The following is a 17,617-nucleotide window of genomic DNA, read 5'->3' as shown; positions in this document are numbered from 1 at the left end:
TCTTCTTGCCTAAGAGGGTTACCGTTGGCAGTGACAGCTATGGGAGAACCCTCCCTTCCCAGTTCCAGGTGACGGATGAACAGACTGACAACCATCATGGCTCTGGGATTAATAATTCGACAAAAATATATTAAGACTCTACTCTTCCTTTGTATACTGCTCTACTGTTCACTACGTGCTTCCACTTACTTCATTTGACTGCCTTTTAGGCTTTTGGCTCAGATCACACAGTATGTGATAAACGCTAAATTGTGTGGTTTAGAGGCATAAATTGCCATTACAAATATTATGTCTTTAGAAAAATAGATCCTTCAAATTTTGCAACTTGAGATAAAGGTAACTATAGTCTCACCCTCAACTGGTAAAGGATTCATTTGATTTTCCTCTGTAGAAAAGGCACTTAATTAAGAAAGGCACTTGATTAAGGCACAACTCTCCCTGAAAAACAAATCGTTACATTTTTCTTTAATCTAGCTCAGTAGTTGATGTCTTTTTTTTTTTTAATGTTTATTTTGAGAAAGAGAGATAGAAAACACAAGCGGGAGAGGGGCCAGAGAGAGGGAGAAAACCGCAAGCAGGCTCCTCCGTGGCGTCAGCGCAGAGCCCCACGCAGGGCTCCGTCTCGCGAACCTTGAGATCATGACTTGAGCAGAGATCGAGTCCCAGGCTTAACCAACTGAGACGCCCAGGCGCCGGGAGGTCCTCTTTTGACCGGGAGCAAGGTGAAAGCTCTAATGGGAACTTAGAACCAGGAAAATTTGGCAGTCTTGACAAAATTGGTTACTAATTGAAAGACCTTTGCAGGTAACGTAGCCTCTGTGAACCTTTTTTTTTTTTTTCAAAGCTGGCCTAACAATTTTTATTCACGTGTTACGAGACGGAACGCGGTAAAAACAAGAGACCTGATACACGTGGAGCATTACCAATCTCAGTATGAGAGTCTGACATTGCTGAAGGAAAAAAGGACAGAGTTTGGAGGGACGTTAAGGAAAAACCGTCAAGGGGCACTCCAGAAGTGGCAAATTTGCCAGCTCCCGCTTTCGGCAGATACCAAAAAAACTCCTATGGCGGACTCGCTCTCCTTTAACTGGAAAACAAGTGTTCGCTTTGGCCGAGTCCTTTCCTCACTAAGAGAAAATTCCGTTTCCCAAAATTTTGCTTCCTCGCCCAGTCTGCAAACAACGAGTCAGGTTTGTTTTCCTCACAGGGGCCGCGGCAAGCCGAGTGGAAGTCCCTTGCCGAGCGGAGCCCACGAGTGGGGCGGGGGTGGCGGTGGCGGTGGCGGTGGTGGCTCCCCTTCGGGCGGGGGGGGGGGGAGGCCGGGCCCAGCAGGTCGGAGCGCCGAGGGACCGCCCCATCCGCACCCAGACCCCACCGCCTCCAGCCGACACGTCTGCACGACTTAGGGCGTGGTTTCCGGCAGCGCAGGCAAGCTTTCCGGTTGTCCCGCTTCCCCGCCTTCCTTCCGGGGCGGGACTTCCGGTCCATTATTGATAGGCGCCGGGCTGCAGAGTTGGTGGAAGGAGCACACAGGAGGTCAGTTTGGGTGGCTAGGTCTTATGCCCCTCGAAAGGGTACCCAGCAGGATGCTCTTCCTCGCTCTCTCTCTTACTTTTTTTCCCTGCGAGGTCTCGGCTTGCTCGGACGTCCTAGGCTTTTTGTACTACCACCCACCTGAGGCTCTTCCGCTTCCTCTTTCTCAGGCTCCGCCCCCAGCGTCCCGTGGCCATGACGACCGCCCAGCGGGACGCCCTGGTGTGGAAGCTCGCCGGGCTGCTGCGGGAGTCTGGTGAGTGGATACCTGGTTGATCTGGGGGCTGAGGCAGGGTGGGGGTGCACCCTGCCTTACAGAGACACTCCCCCTAGGAGTCATAAAATTACAGCTGTTTAAGGTCACGAGGGTTCGAGCGTCAGTTCATTTTTTTTTACTTCTCTGGGGTTTTTTCTCTGGTGCCATTGCTTACAGTGTCCTTTGTCTTTGACAGTTCAAACCTTAGCCATCCTTCGAGGCCCAACTCCAGTACCACTTCCTCCATGCGTTCTCTGATACTCTCAGAGGAAGGTGATCATTACTTGGCTGTAAGTCTCTGGAGACCAGGGACTAGTATAATCATTGCTGTGTGGCAAGACCCTTAGTATAGTTAAAAGCACGAGGTTTGTTGGAGTCAGATTCACTTGGGTTGGAATCCCAACCCTCTTTCAAACGTGGCGGTGTTAAGTTTTCTGAGCTTCAGTTTTCCTCACCAGCAAAATGGCATAATGATTGTACTTAACTCAAAAAGTTGTCGAGGGGATTAATTTTAATTCATGTAAAGCACTTAGGACAGTGTTTGCATAATATGTAAGGGCTCAAAACTGGTAGCTGTTTTTACTAGAGTTTCTTCTTTCAGGACTTGGGCATGGTGGAGCCACACTGCTTGTTCAGTATGTGGTTGACATTAGTTGTGGTACAACAAGCCTTGGCTTTGAGATCAGACAGAAGTACCAACTTCCTACCACCTATATAATCTCAGTTGATATTCTTTTCTAAGCTCTCATTTTCATATCTGAAAGAGGTGGTCAGTAGTGCTTCTCTTTAGGAGATTTTAAAGAAGTTTAAATGAGGTAACAAAGTTGTCTGTCGCATACTACCCAATTCATGTTAGCTGCCTTCTAGCACTCTGTACTCCCATTGATGGTATCTGTGGAATCTCTGTTTGTAGCAGTTTCAGTTTCTGGCTTGTTTTATTAACTGTGTATGTATTTTATCTCTTGTAGACTGGGGGGCTCTTTGAGGGTGGGAAGAGTCTTTGAACCCTGTCTGCATCTATCCTTAGTGTCAAGTACATAGACCATCTTTCAAGTAAGGTTACAGGATTTATTGGTTTGTTCAGACAAATCTGACCTGGTGCTCCAGGGGTTAGGCATGATGGTGTGTGTGTGTGTGTGTGTGTGTGTGTGTGTGTGTGTGTATGTATTGCTATAAAGAGGTAGCTAGAGAGAGATATTTATGGTGATGGAATAGTTTTGTATTTTCATGGTGATGTTGGTTATAGGAATCCACACCAATGACAGTGGCATAGAACTATAGGGATGTACCGTATATACATCGTCAGTTTCCTGTCTTTGATCTCTTACCACATTTACATAAAATGTAACCATTGGTGGAAACTGGGTGAAGGGTATAGAGTACCTGTCTGTAAGATTTTTGCAACATCCTTTGACTCTATCCTTGTTTTTATTTAAAACGTTTGTTTATTTTTGAGAGAGAAAGAGGGAGAGCATTTGTGTGCAAATAGGGGAGGAACAGAGAGAGAGAGACAGAATCCCAAGCAGGCTTCACGCTGCCAGGGCAGAGCCTGACCCAGGGCTTGAACTCACGAACCGTGAGATCATGACCTGAGGCAAATTAAGAGTTGGACATTTAACCGACTGAGCCACCTAGCACCCCTATATCTTGGTTTAAAAAAAAAAAAGTAAAAAAAAAAATTTCTCTGTGTCTACCTCATAGCTATACTTTTTTAGGTGCAGTGACGGGTACCAAGGTGATCAAAAGATGCCCTCAAGGATGACAGTCTCGTTAGAGCAGTTTTAGCATAGAGATCAAGAATAGTACCAATGCTATAACGAGCGGTTATTCTTTTTATGACGTGCATTTTAGGATTGTTTGAAAGTTTCTGCAAGTGTGCCTATCTTTCAATCAGAAAAAGAAGTAAAGATGAAACCAACACCTGGGGCACCTGGCTGGTTCAGCGGTGGAGCATGTGACTCTTGATCTTGGGGTCATGGGCTTGAGCCCCATGTTGGATGTAGAGTTTACTTAAAAAAAAAAAAAAAGATGAGACACATTACCAGCTTTTATGTAAAATGAATGATTATGGTCTAAAAGTACAGCAGTGTGACACAGTGAGAAGCCTGCCTGGAGGAGGTAGGTCTCAGGCTGAGCAGAGTGGAAGGGAATATCAGAAAACGAGGAAGCTGTGAACCACGCTGACTGTATTCCCAGCATCGTGAGTAGGCCAGACTCTCTTGAGCAGATGGTGAAAGAAAATTTGGAAAAGTCGGTTGGATGTAGTGACACGATTTCATATTTCAGGCTGAAGAGTTAGGACTTTTTGGGAAGATAGAGGGGAGCCATTGAAGACTTTTGGGCAGGGGAGGAGATAGCATGATCCTGGCAGTGGAAGATTACAGTGTGATTGGACTGGGTGTGTCCTGGGGTCGCAGAGTCTTAGGATAAAGGGAAAGACCCTTTTGTTATGCTCTCCTTCCTGTCCGCCCCTTTCCCTGCAGGTGATGTGGTCCTGTCTGGCCGTAGCACTCTGAGCCTGTTGACTGGCACCCTGCAGCAGCTGAGCCACGTATTTGAGCTGCACCTGGGACCATGGGGCCCTGGCCAGACAGGCTTTGTGGCTCTGCCCTCTCATCCCGCCGACTCCCCTGTCATCCTCCAGCTTCAGTTCCTCTTCGATGTGCTGCAGAAAACTCTTTCACTCAAGGTCCTGGGGTGGGAGTTGGGTAGGATGTACACAGGGCCCAAGAGCTGGGGGTGGGTACATGGGTGCAAGAAGTCTGCAGGGCCCAGATCGAGGAGATGTGAGAGCTGTGGGTGGCTGTGCCGAGGAGGAGAGGTTAAGGAAAGGGAGATGTGCTGGCCTCAGTGACATGAGTGGTTTTTTTTTTGTTTTGTTTTGTTTTAGCTGGTACATGTCCCTGGTTCTGGCCTCCCAGGGCCCATCAAGATTTTTCCCTTCAAGTCCCTTCGGCATCTGGAGGTATGGAGTGTTGGATGCTGGCACACAAAACCCAGCTTGGGACAACCTTTTGGGAATGGAGAAAGAGAGACGGTCTCTTTTGCCGGGGGGGGGGGGGCCGGGGCGGCCGGCCTGAGTGTGCCCATTGCTCTGTGGCAGTGTGACATCTGTCTCATGTAACGGTTCCCTGAGTCATAGTTGGCCTTGTCGACTTTTCCCTCCCTGTAAAAGGAGGGAAAGTGAAGCGAAGCGTCTGCCTTTTGTGAAGTTTTGTCTCCCTCCTTCCCTCCCTCCTTTTCTCCACCGCAGCTCCGAGGTGTCCCCATCCATTGCCTTCGTGGCCTCTGTGGCATCTACTCCCAGCTAGAGACCCTGATTTGCAGCAGGAGCATCCAGGCATTAGCGGTAAGGAGAATGAAGGCTGGGCCCGGATGCCCTGTTCTGAGGGACATAGAGGACCAAGCTCTGACATTCCCTCTTTTTTGCAGCCTTCCCTGCCTCCTGCTTCCCTCTGGACAGTGTCCTTGCCCCCTTTGCTCTGCTCCCAGAGCACTATGTATCTGTTTATATGTTTATGGCCACACCTACTCTCTTGTATTCAATATTCCCATGTTTGTCTCCCCATTCTCCCCACAATGAACTCCTGGGGGCAGGGCCCTGGGCTTTCTTTCAGTCTGCCTCTGCAGACCGACTTTAGTATATAAAGAACGAATGAATGGCTGGGAGACAGCGTGGCCTTGCATTGGGGAGGAGGGGACAGTGGCAGTAATGGAGCACCCTGTCTCAGGAGCTCCTCTCAGCCTGCGGTGGTGACCTCTGCTCTGCCCTGCCTTGGCTGGCTCTACTCTCTGCCAACTTCAGCTACAACGCACTGACTTCTTTAGACAGCTCCCTGGTGAGTGCCTGAGAAGGAAGGGAATTCGGGGAAGGACAGGGACAGGCCCTTAGGGAGGAGGGCCAGTTGGTTGCATGGAGGTGTCTGATTCTCTGCTGCTTTTCCCATGCCCCCCAGCGTCTCTTGTCAGCTCTGCGCTTCCTGAATCTGAGCCACAATCAAGTGCAGGACTGTGAGGGCTTCCTGATGGTGAGTATGGGCAGGCTGGTTGGGGCTGGCACCACATAGGTCTCTGATTCTGCTCTGATCCTCTCTCCTGGACCTGGTTTTGCTCCCACCTTCGTCTTGTCCCCCGCCTTCCCCCAGGTGGGGCTGCATCCTGGAGGCAGTACTGTTTGAGAACTCAGGCTCTAGCATAAGACAGGCCAGCATTCAAATCTCAGCTCCTAATCCTTGTGTGATTTGGGACAAACTAACCTCTGAGTTTCTTCACCCATCAAGCAGAAGTCATAGGAGCATCTGCTTGTGTAGTATTACCGTGGGTGCGAAGGTTGTGGGATGTTGCTCAGCCTATGCCTAGCTCAGAAAAGATGGCTTCGGGAAGATGGTGAAGAGCCTTCTCCCGCATCTCATAGTCAGGGGTGGCCAAAGTCAGACGCTAGTTAATGTGGTGAGAACAGACTTTAATCCGTAATGCACCATTGGAGTAGTAATAAGCTAGCGTGGAACGTAATCAGCAGTAAAACTATTTTAATTGGTAGTAAACTTCAGCGTGAACTGAATTCCAATTCAGTTTGTGCAGAGATTACTGGGACCTTTAAAGGGAGAATGAGGGAATGGGGCCGGGGAAGACAGGGGCTTGAGCAGATTGTCTCCAGTTAGTTTCCTCAGGTCAAGAAAGTAGAAATGTACAGAAAGCAGGAAGGGGGCATTGGTCCATATGAAACCCATCTGGGTCTGGGTTTGCTAACCGGCGCTTGCCAGAGTTAGCTTCCTACCTTCCCACAGAGGCTGGGACACAGGGGCTGTATCTTCAGGCATTGGCTGCAACAAACTAAATTCTCCTGGCAGCCTGGAGTTTCTCTAGGATGGAACGGAAGGGGGTTGGAGTTGTCTTCCCAATGATGTGACCTTGAGCTATTAGGAACTATGCCAGTATTTGTTCAAGTCTGTTAACATGGTGCGGGGAGCGGGGGGTGGAGGACTGGATGAATCATTTGTGCTGAGAGTACGCAGTCTTTATAGGCCAAGGTTGAGGCCTGCTTGAAGGCTCAGAGGAGCCCGGCTAGAGTCTGGTCAAGGAGAGAATCTTTGTCACCAACCCCTCTCAGGACTTGTCTGAGCTCTGCCATCTGGACATCTCCTATAACCACCTGCATATGGTGCCAAGAATAGGACCCTCAGGGGCCGCTCTGGGGACCCTGATACTGCGAGGCAATGAGCTCCGGAGCCTGCAGGGTGAGTGGGAGTTTGGGGAGGGAAGTGGGGGGCCAGAGAGTAGGCGGGGGCACACAGGGTTTTAGGGGCAATGTGAGACTGAGAGTGGTCCGGGAACCGCATGCCTCCAGGGCCTCTTGTGGGTCTACGGGTAGGTCTGAGATGCCCAGGCTGGTCTTTCTGCTGCATGTCCCCCAGCACCCTGCCCCCTGAACTCACCCACCTGTCCTTCCACCCTTCTCATCTGCACCCAGGCCTGGAGCGGCTGAGGAACCTGCGGCACCTGGATGTGGCATACAACCTGCTAGAAGGACACAGGGAGCTGTCCCCGTTGTGGCTACTGGCTGAGCTCCGCAAGGTGAGTCTTGAGCGCTTCCGGGACTTGGGAGCCAGCTGTGCGCCTCTCCCTCCCTCCTGGGCTGATTTGGTGAGTGCCCTCCCTCACTCAGGGAGGCCTGAGGCCCATCTCAGTCTCCCCTTCCTGCTCTTCAGCTCTACCTGGAGGGGAACCCTTTGTGGTTCCACCCTGCGCATCGGGTGGTCACTGCCCAGTACTTGTCACCCCGTGTCAGGGATGCTGCAGCCGGCGTGAGTAATCTTCTCACATCCGCTCTGCTGTCCCTTTCTTGCCTGGTCCTGCCCTCGCCCCCTTGTGCCTCTTTCCACCCCATCCTTGGGTGAGGGGCCATAGCCCCGGACTCCCTGCTTGTTATGCTGTTACCCCTCGCTGAGCCTAGTGGTCCCTGGGCTGAAGGGTTTCCCTGCGTGGGCAGGCGGGAACTCTACCACCAACACGACCCCTCCTCTTTTGTATTTGCTCAGTTCCTTCTCGATGGGAAAGTCTTGTCACTGACTGACTTTCAGGTTAGTATGCTGGGAGCTCTGGGAATAGGATTGGTTTGGGAGGACATGAAAGGGGTCCCAGGGTAGGGGTCTTTCTGGGAAGCTGCAAAGTAGGGCCTGTCCTCTGGCTAGCCTGGCAGGGCAGAGGTGTACCTCTGGCTCCAACCTTTCTGTCCTTCCTGTTGTCACACCCCAGCTCTCCACATCCTCCAACTCCATGGCTCCACCTGTGCTCTGGCCAGCAGGGAGTACTGTTGAAACCTCAGGTGGCCCTGACTTGAGCGACAGCATCTCCTCTGGGGGCGTTGTGGCCCAGCCCCCACATCGTAAGGTTAAGGTAGACGGTATCCTAGGCTGCCTTGTGCTGGGGTTGAGTCCCTTTAATGGGTGCTCTGGTTTATCGATGGGCTGAAAATAGTAAGGCCTCGTCCTTGGTTGTGAGTGGGGCTTTCTGGGTAGGTTGGCTTTCTGGGTGGCCATGGGTGGTAGGGTGGGAGGCCCTGGCTTTCATAGAGCATGGGCCCTCTGTCCACCTTCAGAGCCGAGTCCGTGTGAGGCGAGCAAGTATCTCGGAACCCAGTGATACAGACCCAGAGCCCCGTACTCTGGACCCCTCCCCGGCTGGTAAGTCCGCCATGCTCCCAGCTGCCCTTGCCCAGTCCTGTCTTCAGTGTCCTGTCCCAGTCTTCTTGGTAGAAGGATTCTGTCTGTGGTGGAGCACAGCATTATAGAGGGCCTCGTAGGCTTTCCTCTTTCTTTCTAATTTATGGAAAGGAGAAGAGACCACTCCTGGGCAGCATTTTCCAAAGTGTTTTTCAAGGAATGTGAATTTTGTAGGCTGTCGAAAGGTCACTTGATGACTAGATTCCGTGGGAACTTCTGGGCTAACCAAAGTCAAACAGACGTCCTCCTTCTAGGATGTCTCAGGACCTCCAGGGTGCCCCCTTGTATCTCGAATCTCCCAAGGAGTGGATGTTGTGTGGTTCCGAATTGCACACGACCACAGGTGTTCTACAGAACACGCTTCAGGACACGCTGCTGAGGGGAAGCCTTTAGTTTCCCCCTGATGCCCAGCCCCTATTAACATTACACACCCGTTTACTTCACTGTGAGGGAGAGTTGCAGAAGAGGTTGGGCTCGGCGGGGGTTGTGGTGGGGGCGTGGGCTTGCTCAGTGGTGCTCTCCCCACCGGCCCAGGGCAGTTTGTGCAGCAGCATCGGGAACTTGAACTCATGAACAGCTTCCGGGAACGGTTTGGCTGTGACTGGCTACAGTATAGGAATCACCTGGAGACCTCTGGGACCCCAGTTCTGGCTGCCTCCCAGACCCCTGCCCTCAGCACTCTGTGCCCAGACACCCCGAGCCCAGGGTCTGTGCCTGGGCCTCCCCGCCCAGAGGAGGAGTCACCGCAGGAAATGGCAGAGGAGGTCAGGCTACGGCTGGAGCCCCGGGAAGAAGAGGTGGCAGAGGAGCTGGTGAAGGAGGAAGAAGGAAAGGAGGAAGAAGAGGAGGAGGAGCAGGAGCGGAATGAAGTGGAAGGTGAGTTGTGAGCGCTCAGTGCCCGTCAGGGAGACGGGGCCCGGTGCTGGTGGTGTATCTGGGAGAGTTAGGAAAACCCAGACTGGGGATAGCTCACCTCTGCAGTTTTTCTTAATGTTTATTTTTGAGAGAGAAACAGAGGGCGAATGGGAGTGGGGCAGAGAGAGAGGGAGACACAGAATCGGAAGCAGGCTCCAGGCTCCGAGCTGTCAGCACAGAGCCCAACGTGGGGCTCGAACCCACGGACTGTGAGACCATGACCTGAGCTGAAGTCAGACGCTCAACCGACTGAGCCATCCAGGCGCCCCTGGCTTACCTCTCTTGGATGGAAGGCCACCCCTTGGGAGGGCAGAGTCAGGGATACCTCTCTCTTCTTATGGGGCTGCTCCCCTGATTTCTCCTCAGCGGAACTGTGTCGCCCCATGTTGGTGTGTCCCCTGGAAGGGCCTGAGGGCGTGCGGGGCAGGGAATGCTTTCTCCGGGTCACTTCTGGCCACCTGTTTGAGGTGGAACTCCAAGCGGCCCGGACCCTGGCAAGGCTGGAGCTCCAGAGTCTAGAGGTGGCTGAGATGGAGCCCGAGCCTCAGACCGGCAGAGAAGCGGTGCTCGAGGTGAGCGGCGGTGTTAGGGGTCCTGGAAGAGGGGCTGGGCTTTTTGCAGGAGCTGACTCCGACAGCATGGCTGTTGGGTGCCAAGCACTGGACTGCGAGTTTCCCACAGTCTCTCGTTGCCTCTTGGAGCAGAAGAGGGAAGCTGCGGGGGCAAAGGCATGGCCCCAGGCAGCCTGGGAGGCTGGGCTGCTGAGCTGGAGCGTGGATGGCAGCAGGAGCATTTTCATGACATCCAGAGCTACTGTTGTCTGCCATGCTGTCAGTATAACCGGAATCCCTCTGGTCCACTCTCTACTCTCTCTTCCTTTTCTTTTTTCTTTTCTTTTCTTTTCTTTTCTTTTCTTTTCTTTTCTTTTCTTTTCTTTTCTTTTCTTTTCTTTTCTTTTCCTTTCTCTTTTACTTTTTTCTTTCTTTTCTTTCTTTCTTTCTTTCTTTCTTTCTTTCTTTCTTTCTTTCTTTCTTTCTTTTTTAATGTTTTTATTATTTGTTTTTGAAAGAGACAGAGACAGAGTGTGACTGGGGGAGGAGCAGAGAGAGGGAGACATGGAACCTGAAGCAGGCTCCAGGCTCTGAGCTGTCAGCACAGAACCTACTGTAGGGCTCGAACCCACGAACCATGAAATCATGACCTAAGCCAAAGTCGGACGCTTAACCGACTGAGCCACCCAGGCGCCCCTTCTCTACTCTTTTCTACCCAGTCCCCCTCCTTGTGTGCAGGGCTCAGATCCGCTCCCCAGGGCCCCTGTCCTTGCTCTGCGTTTCTCCTATATTTGCCCTGACCGGCAGCTGCGTCGATACGTGGTGCTGGAGCCCGATGCCCATGCAGCTATCCAGGTAATGGGGCCCGGAGCGAGGCCCAGGAGGCTGGGGAAGGATTGGGGGGTCAAGGGCCAGGGTCCATTGCTCACAGCTGCTTCTGGCCAACCCTGTATCAGGAGCTGCTTGCCGTGTTGACCCAAGCAGCCACCACGGCTCAGTGTCAGCTTGGGGAAGCAAGAGACCCGCTGAGGGGCAGACTCCAGTGTCTACGTTGTGGCCATGAGTTCAAGCCAGAGGAGCCCAGGTTGGGATTAGACGGTGAGGAAGGCTGGCGGCCTCTGTTCCAAGAGACAGGTACGGGCCCTGCCCTTGGCCTTCCTGCCCACACCTCTCCCACCATTTCAGAGACAGTGGCGTTGAGGGAGGGAGTGTGGAGGGGGAACCCCAGGGAAGGGAAGGAATTGGGACCAGCTTTTCTGCCTGGAGGAAAATAGACTCATCTGTCTGATACATTTATCAAAAAAAAAAAAAAAAAAAAAAAGCAAAAAGAGAAATTATATTCTTTCTTTTTGAAAGTCAGGAAATACAATCTCTGAAACTATTTAAACGTACTCATTATTTTTTCATAACTTGAAGGCTCTTTCCACTTTTTCTGGCTAATATTTAGAAACTGCATAAAAGCTTCTGAGCTCTCACTGCAGTATTGGGTGTAGTGCTGTCCTCTGAGTGTGTTTGGCTGTTGAGTAAGATGCTGTGGGAGTTGGCTGAGATTGTCCTTCCTTGACTGACCTTGGAAGCTACTTCATATCGAACGGTGCCTCATGGCATCTTTTCACACTGTGTTCTTTAAAGGGAGAGATTTTTTTCCACTGTAGATCAGTCAAAAAGCTATGTCTTTGAAGACATTAAAGAAGAAAGAAATATTCTTGATAACGTCTGTGTTGAAACGTATGACTTTTAATAGCCACTTTTTTCTTCTTGGCAGCGGCTAGAGCAGAGGTTTAAAGTTTATTGAGAAAATAGACCCCTTTCCACCCCCCTCTCTAAACCTCCCTCCCCAGAGGCCCAGAAGTACAATGTATACAGTGGAAAGAGCCCCATCCCCTCTAAGACCTTTCTGTGCTCCACAGGGTCACGTGGCCCCTGGGGTCCCTTCAGTGGGTCATTATTATTGAACGTTCCTGTGTGTTACGTCCTCTTTTTATTTGAGCCTTGGTTACTTCATCTGAACAAAGAAGGGAGTGAACTTGTCCTCTCTACTGTTAGGAGATTTAAATGTGACAGAAAGACGCCAGGCACAGTGTCTGGCACAAAGCGTAGGTCCTCCGTAAATGGTAGCTACCACCGCTAGCCTCAGCTCCACGGTCTCAGTCCAGGTACGTTCAGTTATTAGATCGTTGATTTCCTCATTTGCAAAATGGGGTTGGGAGAGTTTTGATTCTGTCGTCAAAAGTTCTAGCGTATGCCCAGCACGCTATAGCTGCTCAAGGAATGTTTTTTCTCTTGCTGCCGATCCCTGACCTGGGTTCTTTACCTGGTCCATTCACCATCCTGACAACTCTGTGAGATAGGCACTGTCATCACCCTCTGTTACCGAAGAGGAACCAGGCTCAGGGAGCTTAGGTGACTTGTCATAATTGCCTAGATGACAGCTGTTAAGTGACAGAGTCTGGAATTGGACCCATACCTGGCACCCTGCCTTCCTGATCTGTTGATTTGGAGCTTTCAGACGTGGCTGGTGGAGCATCAGAGCACATGACCAGCCTGAGGCTCTGGGAGGGGACCAGAGCAGGGCCTGGCTGAGTTTGGTCCTCTCTGAGAAGGCCTCAAATCAGAAGGTGGGGTCCATTTTGAGGAGGTTGCAGGCCATGGGTCTGGGTTTGCTGCTCCCTCACCGGGATGGAGGGTGGTTAACAGGCCTGCAGAGGGAGTGGGGAGAGGGGCGTTGGGAATGGTAGGAGTGTATGAAGCTGGAGATGTCGGCCAGGGGGAGTCCAAGAGGGGGTGGGGAGTGTTATGAGTGTGGTAAGGGATTGTGACACTGTGGGGCGGGGGGATGGTTCACAGGGACTGTGCCCATCCTTCCTTCCAGAATCTCCTGCTGTATGTCCAAACTGTGGTAGCGATCATGTGGTTCTCCTGGCTCTGTCCCTGGGAACCACCAACAGGGAGCACAGGGAGGGAGAGCAACCGCCAGCTCCCTTGCAGTCCACCAGCACTGTCTGTGACCCTTCTGACCACAGTGACCACAGCGACAGGGCTGACCCAGCCCCATCTCAGGCACCAGGCTCCCGAGATCACCACAGTTGGAGCCTCAGTCCCCGTGAGTAGAGGTGAAACGAGACAGGGGTGGTGTTTGCGGGAGGCAGGAGGTCCTGCCGGGGGGGCGGGACGGCGCTGTGGCAGCCAAGGCTGACGGCCCACTGCTGCCCCCAGCCCCTGAGCGCCACGGCCTCCGCTCCGTGGACCACCGACTCCGGCTCTTCCTGGATGTTGAGGTGTTCACCGATGCCCAGGAGGAGTTCCAGTGCTGCACCAAGGTCTGCGCCAGCCCGACACTGCCCCGCGCCTCTCACTGACCAGAGTGCCCACTCGCTGCCAACGCAGCAGATCGTGTCAGGGCAGTGGTTCTGGAAGCACTGGGTCCGGTTCCCGGTTTCAACTCCAGCGGTCACGTGCAGCGTGGCTGTGATATCGGAGTCTCAGTTGTCACCGCTCTGCAACGGGGGTAGCAGGGCCTGCCTTACAGAGCGTGGTGGGGTCAGTGAGGGCCCGCGTCACAGTTGCCTAGCACAGCACCTGACGCTCGAGGGGGACCTCCCGTTGCTGTTGTAGATCTACGATGTCATTGGTTCCTCTGTGAGCATCTAGCATGCGCAGGACACTAAGGGCCTAGGGTAAATCGGTGTCGCCAGCCGTCTTACGTTGTGGTGTGAGAAACCCGATGGTCTGGGAAGGGCTGGGATCAAGCTGAGTGAGGGAGCCTCTCTTTGGGGAGCCGATCTAAGGTGTAATCCGGGTCTTGAAAAAGGAGTTACAGAGTAGGAGGTGAGGATCTGGGGGGAGGAAGCAGCACGTAGGTGGGGGCCTGAGAGAGGAGCTAGCGCGTGGGTAAGGCTGCTGTCGGGGCAGCAGGAGGAGGGGGCGGGAGGGGGCGGGTGTCCTGAGAGGAGTCTGAAGAGGGAGGTGCAGGGGTCAGTTGAGGGGCAGCCTCAAGTGCCCGCCAAGGGGATTGGACCCGATCCCAAGGGCCGCAGGAGCCCTGAGGCAGGGGAGTGGCAGTCTAGTTTGCTTTAGGACGGTCCAGCGGAGTGTGGAGGGTGGGCCAGAGGGGGCACGGTGCCAGGCAGGGAAACCCGCTGAGCCCAGCTCAGGGTCAGGGTGCAGGGGGGTGGGGCCAGGGTGCGTGAGCACCGGGGGGAGGGTTGAGCACAGCGAACCTGTTCTCAGCCTGGCAGCCTCCTCCCTGGTCCTCCCTTGTTTCTCATTAATTTTCCCTGCTCCTCAGGTGCCCGTCGTGTTGGCAGGCCACCCTGGGGAGTTTGTGTGTCTTGTGGTGGTGTCGGACCACAGGCTTTACGTGTTAAAAGTGACAGGGGAGATAAGGTGAGCGAGCGGGGCCGCCAGGGTCAGGGCGGGGCCCCCTTGGGTCTCACACCACTCACTGTTCGCCACCGCTTTGGCCCTGCCTCTCCTCAGCGGGCCTCCGGCTAGCTGGCTACAGCCAACCCTGGCCGTCCCCCTGCACGACCTGAGTGGCCTCGAACTGGGGCTGGCAGGACAGAGTCTGCGGCTGGAGTGGGCTGCCGGGACAGGCAGCTGTGTCCTGCTGCCCCGAGATGCCAGACATTGCCGGGCTTTCCTAGATGAGCTCACCGGTGAGAGAGAGGGGAGAGGGGGAAGGGAGGTGCAGGGAGGGCAGGTGGGGGCTGCCCGTGTCTGGCAGCTGCAGCGGAGACAGACGGGTACTGGGACTCGTCCCTTGTAGAGGTTTCTGAAATCTAGAGATCGTGAGAACGGAAGGTGTTGAGAGGCGGAGAGGGTGGGGTGGAAGAGGTGGGGTCGCTGAGGTTCCCTGTCCCTGGCCGGCTCGGTCCAGATGTCTTGCAGGCTCTGCCTCCTGCCTGGAGGAGCAGTGTCAGCACCACAGAGGAGGAGGTAACCCCGGAGCACCGCCTCTGGTGAGTGGATAGGAGGCCGAGGCCGGGTTCGGTGGCCCATGCGGCCGCTCTTGGTGCACAGGCCCTCGCCACCAGCTCCGGCCACGGTTAGGCCCTGAGCACCTGGGCCTGCCACCTGCCCTCACGCCTGCACTCCCCTGACCCAGCTCTGGTCCCTCCTCCCTGCCCCTCTCAGTATTTTCTGCCCCCCTCGCTGACCACACCTTCTCCCCAGGCCTTTGCTGGAGAGGGGCTCTTCCTCGGAGCCTCCCCTGTTCTTCTACCTTCGGGTGTTCCTGGTCGAAGGTAAGGCTTTGGTACCTCTTCTTGTCCAGGCCGCTGGCTGCGCCTCCCCCCCCAACCCCCGTGCCTCTCATGCCGTGGTAGCAATTTTCAGCTCCTGGAATCCGGACTTCCTCTCACTCACAGGCACACCCAAATGACAGCCTCAGTCTTCCCGGCCTCTCTGAGGGGGGCCAGGAGGTTTCCTGGGTCCTCAGTTGCTCAGAGACCTTTGCTTCCGGGTATGGGCTTTCTATGAAGTGGAGCCGATTGGCTGGGTCTGCTCCACCTCATCCTGTCAGAGGAGGCGAGTGGATCTTTCTTTCTGAGTGGGGTGGGTGGTGGGGCAGGTTCCCTTTGTCTTGGGCCTCAGGTTTTGGAAGCTAGAGATGCCTGGAGTTTGGAGAAGGGAGGGCCCTGGCCTCCAGGGTCACAGGCTGCTCTCTGACCACCTCAGCAGGGTGTGGTTCACTCCTCTCAAGCGCACTGGGATGCTGCCCCGGGGATCTGGGCTCCTCTGCGGCTTTCCACCCTGGGCCTCGCCCTGTCTCTTTCCCTCTAGGCCCTGCAACCTGCCCTGTGTCCCTGTTGATGACTCTGTCCACCCTGTACCTGTTAGAGGAGGACGTGGCAGGGTCCCAGGCAGAGCCTCCTCTTCCAGCACCATCTGATGAAGCTTCTGAGAAGTCCCTGCCCTTGGGGCTGGGCCCTTCTGTGCATGTCAGGGAGCAGTGGCCACTCAGCAGCCTGAGCTCGGTGCTGCTGTATCGCACGGCCCCGGGGGACCTGCGACTGGTCTTCTATGACGAGGTGTGTGTGTGTGTGTGTGTGTGTGTGTGTGTGTGTGTGTGAGAGAGAGAGAGAGAGAGAGAGAGAGAGAGAGAGAAAGAGAGAGAGAGAGAGAGATGAGGACAGGGGTGGTGGGCAGTGTGGGAAATGAGTCTAGGAGGGCTGGGCATTGGAGGCAGTGTGGATGTGATGGGCAGTCATGCTGGAGGGAGCATGGAGAAGTGGGGTGCAAGGAACTGGGAGGCTCGCTGGGTGCCTGGATCAGCAGCAGGTAGAGGCGGGGGAGACAGCCATGGGAACCCCATGGACCTGGAGCCTGGCTTTGTGTTGCCTGGGAAGCCTTTCATGACGCACCGGCTGCCGCTTGGAGTTCGTGTTCGATTGGGCCCCAGTGCCAGCCATCTGGTTTTCACAGCCTCAGTGGGAGGAGTACTCTCATTAGGCCTATTACAGATGGAGAAACTGAGGCTTGAGGACATTAACTTACTTGCCTGGGTCACAAGTGGTAGATGCAGAAATTGAACTCCAGCCAATTCCTTGGAATTGACTCCAGAACTTATATTCTGAAAAACGGTGGATGAAAAGAACAAGGTAGTAAATGTGAAAGCCTTCTGGGGGGCCTCCAGTAAGTGTTGATTGTGTTCTGTTTAAAAAGCTCAAAGTCAGGGTCTCCTACAGGGAGTGACACAGGCTTGGGGAAGGAAAGACGCCTTTGAGTCGAGGGGCGGTGGGTCCTCTGTGAGCCTCACCTCACCGCCACTTTGTCTGCCAGGTGTCCCGGCTGGAGAGTTTTTGGGCACTTCGGGTTGTATGTCCTGAGCAGCTGACGGCCCTGTTGGCCTGGATCCGGGAGCCCTGGGAGGAGTTGTTTTCCATCGGACTCCGGACTGTGACCCAGGAGGCTCTAGATCTTGACCGGTGAGGCTTCCTTGCCGACCCCGCTTTGGCCTTAGGAGCCACGGCTGCAGGCTGTCTTCTCCAGACTCTGGCTGTGGACTTCTCCAGCCTTTGGACGCTCAGTGAGGCCCCAGAATGACCCAGGAAAGGGTCATCTCACCCAAGGGAAGGGTGGGAGAAGTTGCCTGGCCTGGTCTGGCCCAAGGGGTCAAGCTAAGTGGTCAGTCGGAACGTGTCTCCTGCACAGTGTCTCAGGTATCAATAAATTGTTTCCATTCCAGAGGCCGTGGAGGTATTGACATGTGTCATTCATGCAGCCTGCCGCTCCTTTCTCTCTTCTAACAGAAACTACCCCACCCATAGCTCTCCCTCAGTGGACAGCGCAAGCAGCCTTGCTTTTTCTGTGAGACCCCATCTCCAACCCCACTCTGCCCTGGCTGATGGGAGCAAGTAGGACCCCTGACTCATGGGCCCCACTCCTCAGCCAGCAGTGCCTGTTACGGGGCCTGATGTGGAAATCACTGCCTAACGAACAGTCGGGCCAGTTCGATTCTCACTGTCTCGGATTACCGTTGGAAACTGATGAAGCTCTCGGGTCATTGGCAGGAGGTGCCCGATATGAGACGGTGTCTGGGGAGAGGGTGTGTGGAGTTGGGCTGCGGAGGGAGTGGTTGGCATTCTGTGGGTTGCCGCCCCTACCTCTTGTCTGAGCACTTCCTCGCTCAGCCTGGT

General features: G+C 54.1%; 1 protein-coding gene across 4 annotated transcripts; it reads left to right on the top strand.

Moving 5' to 3' along the window:
- The first annotated feature begins 590 nt into the window (after positions 1–590).
- STK11IP (serine/threonine kinase 11 interacting protein) lies at positions 591–17,174 on the top strand. Of its 4 annotated transcripts, XM_040450896.1 has the most exons (27): positions 592–722; positions 845–1,190; positions 1,704–1,789; positions 1,986–2,062; positions 4,273–4,478; positions 4,680–4,754; positions 5,043–5,138; positions 5,521–5,628; positions 5,746–5,817; positions 6,900–7,026; positions 7,260–7,363; positions 7,498–7,593; positions 7,828–7,869; positions 8,045–8,185; positions 8,388–8,472; positions 9,046–9,387; positions 9,793–9,998; positions 10,716–10,832; positions 10,934–11,111; positions 12,850–13,080; positions 13,194–13,297; positions 14,266–14,363; positions 14,457–14,635; positions 14,857–14,938; positions 15,153–15,223; positions 15,762–16,009; positions 16,761–17,174. In XM_040450896.1, the coding sequence occupies exons 2-27, from the start codon at positions 1,065–1,067 to the stop codon at positions 16,908–16,910; spliced, it is 3,447 nt and encodes a 1,148-aa protein (XP_040306830.1). In that variant the 5' UTR covers positions 592–722; positions 845–1,064; the 3' UTR covers positions 16,911–17,174. The 4 variants fall into 4 exon arrangements, with proteins under 4 accessions (XP_040306831.1, XP_040306830.1, XP_040306832.1 ...); XM_040450897.1 differs by lacking the exon at positions 7,498–7,593 and having other exon boundaries at positions 591–722; XM_040450898.1 differs by lacking the exons at positions 592–722; positions 1,986–2,062 and having other exon boundaries at positions 1,084–1,190.
- Positions 17,175–17,617: the final 443 nt, after the last annotated feature.

Source organism: Herpailurus yagouaroundi, unplaced genomic scaffold, assembly GCF_014898765.1.
Source record: "Herpailurus yagouaroundi ecotype Mexico unplaced genomic scaffold, PumYag 202, whole genome shotgun sequence".
NCBI lineage: Eukaryota > Metazoa > Chordata > Mammalia > Carnivora > Felidae > Herpailurus > Herpailurus yagouaroundi.
The sequence above is the reverse complement of the archived record's forward strand: the minus strand, read 5'-3'. Positions and strand labels throughout refer to the sequence as shown.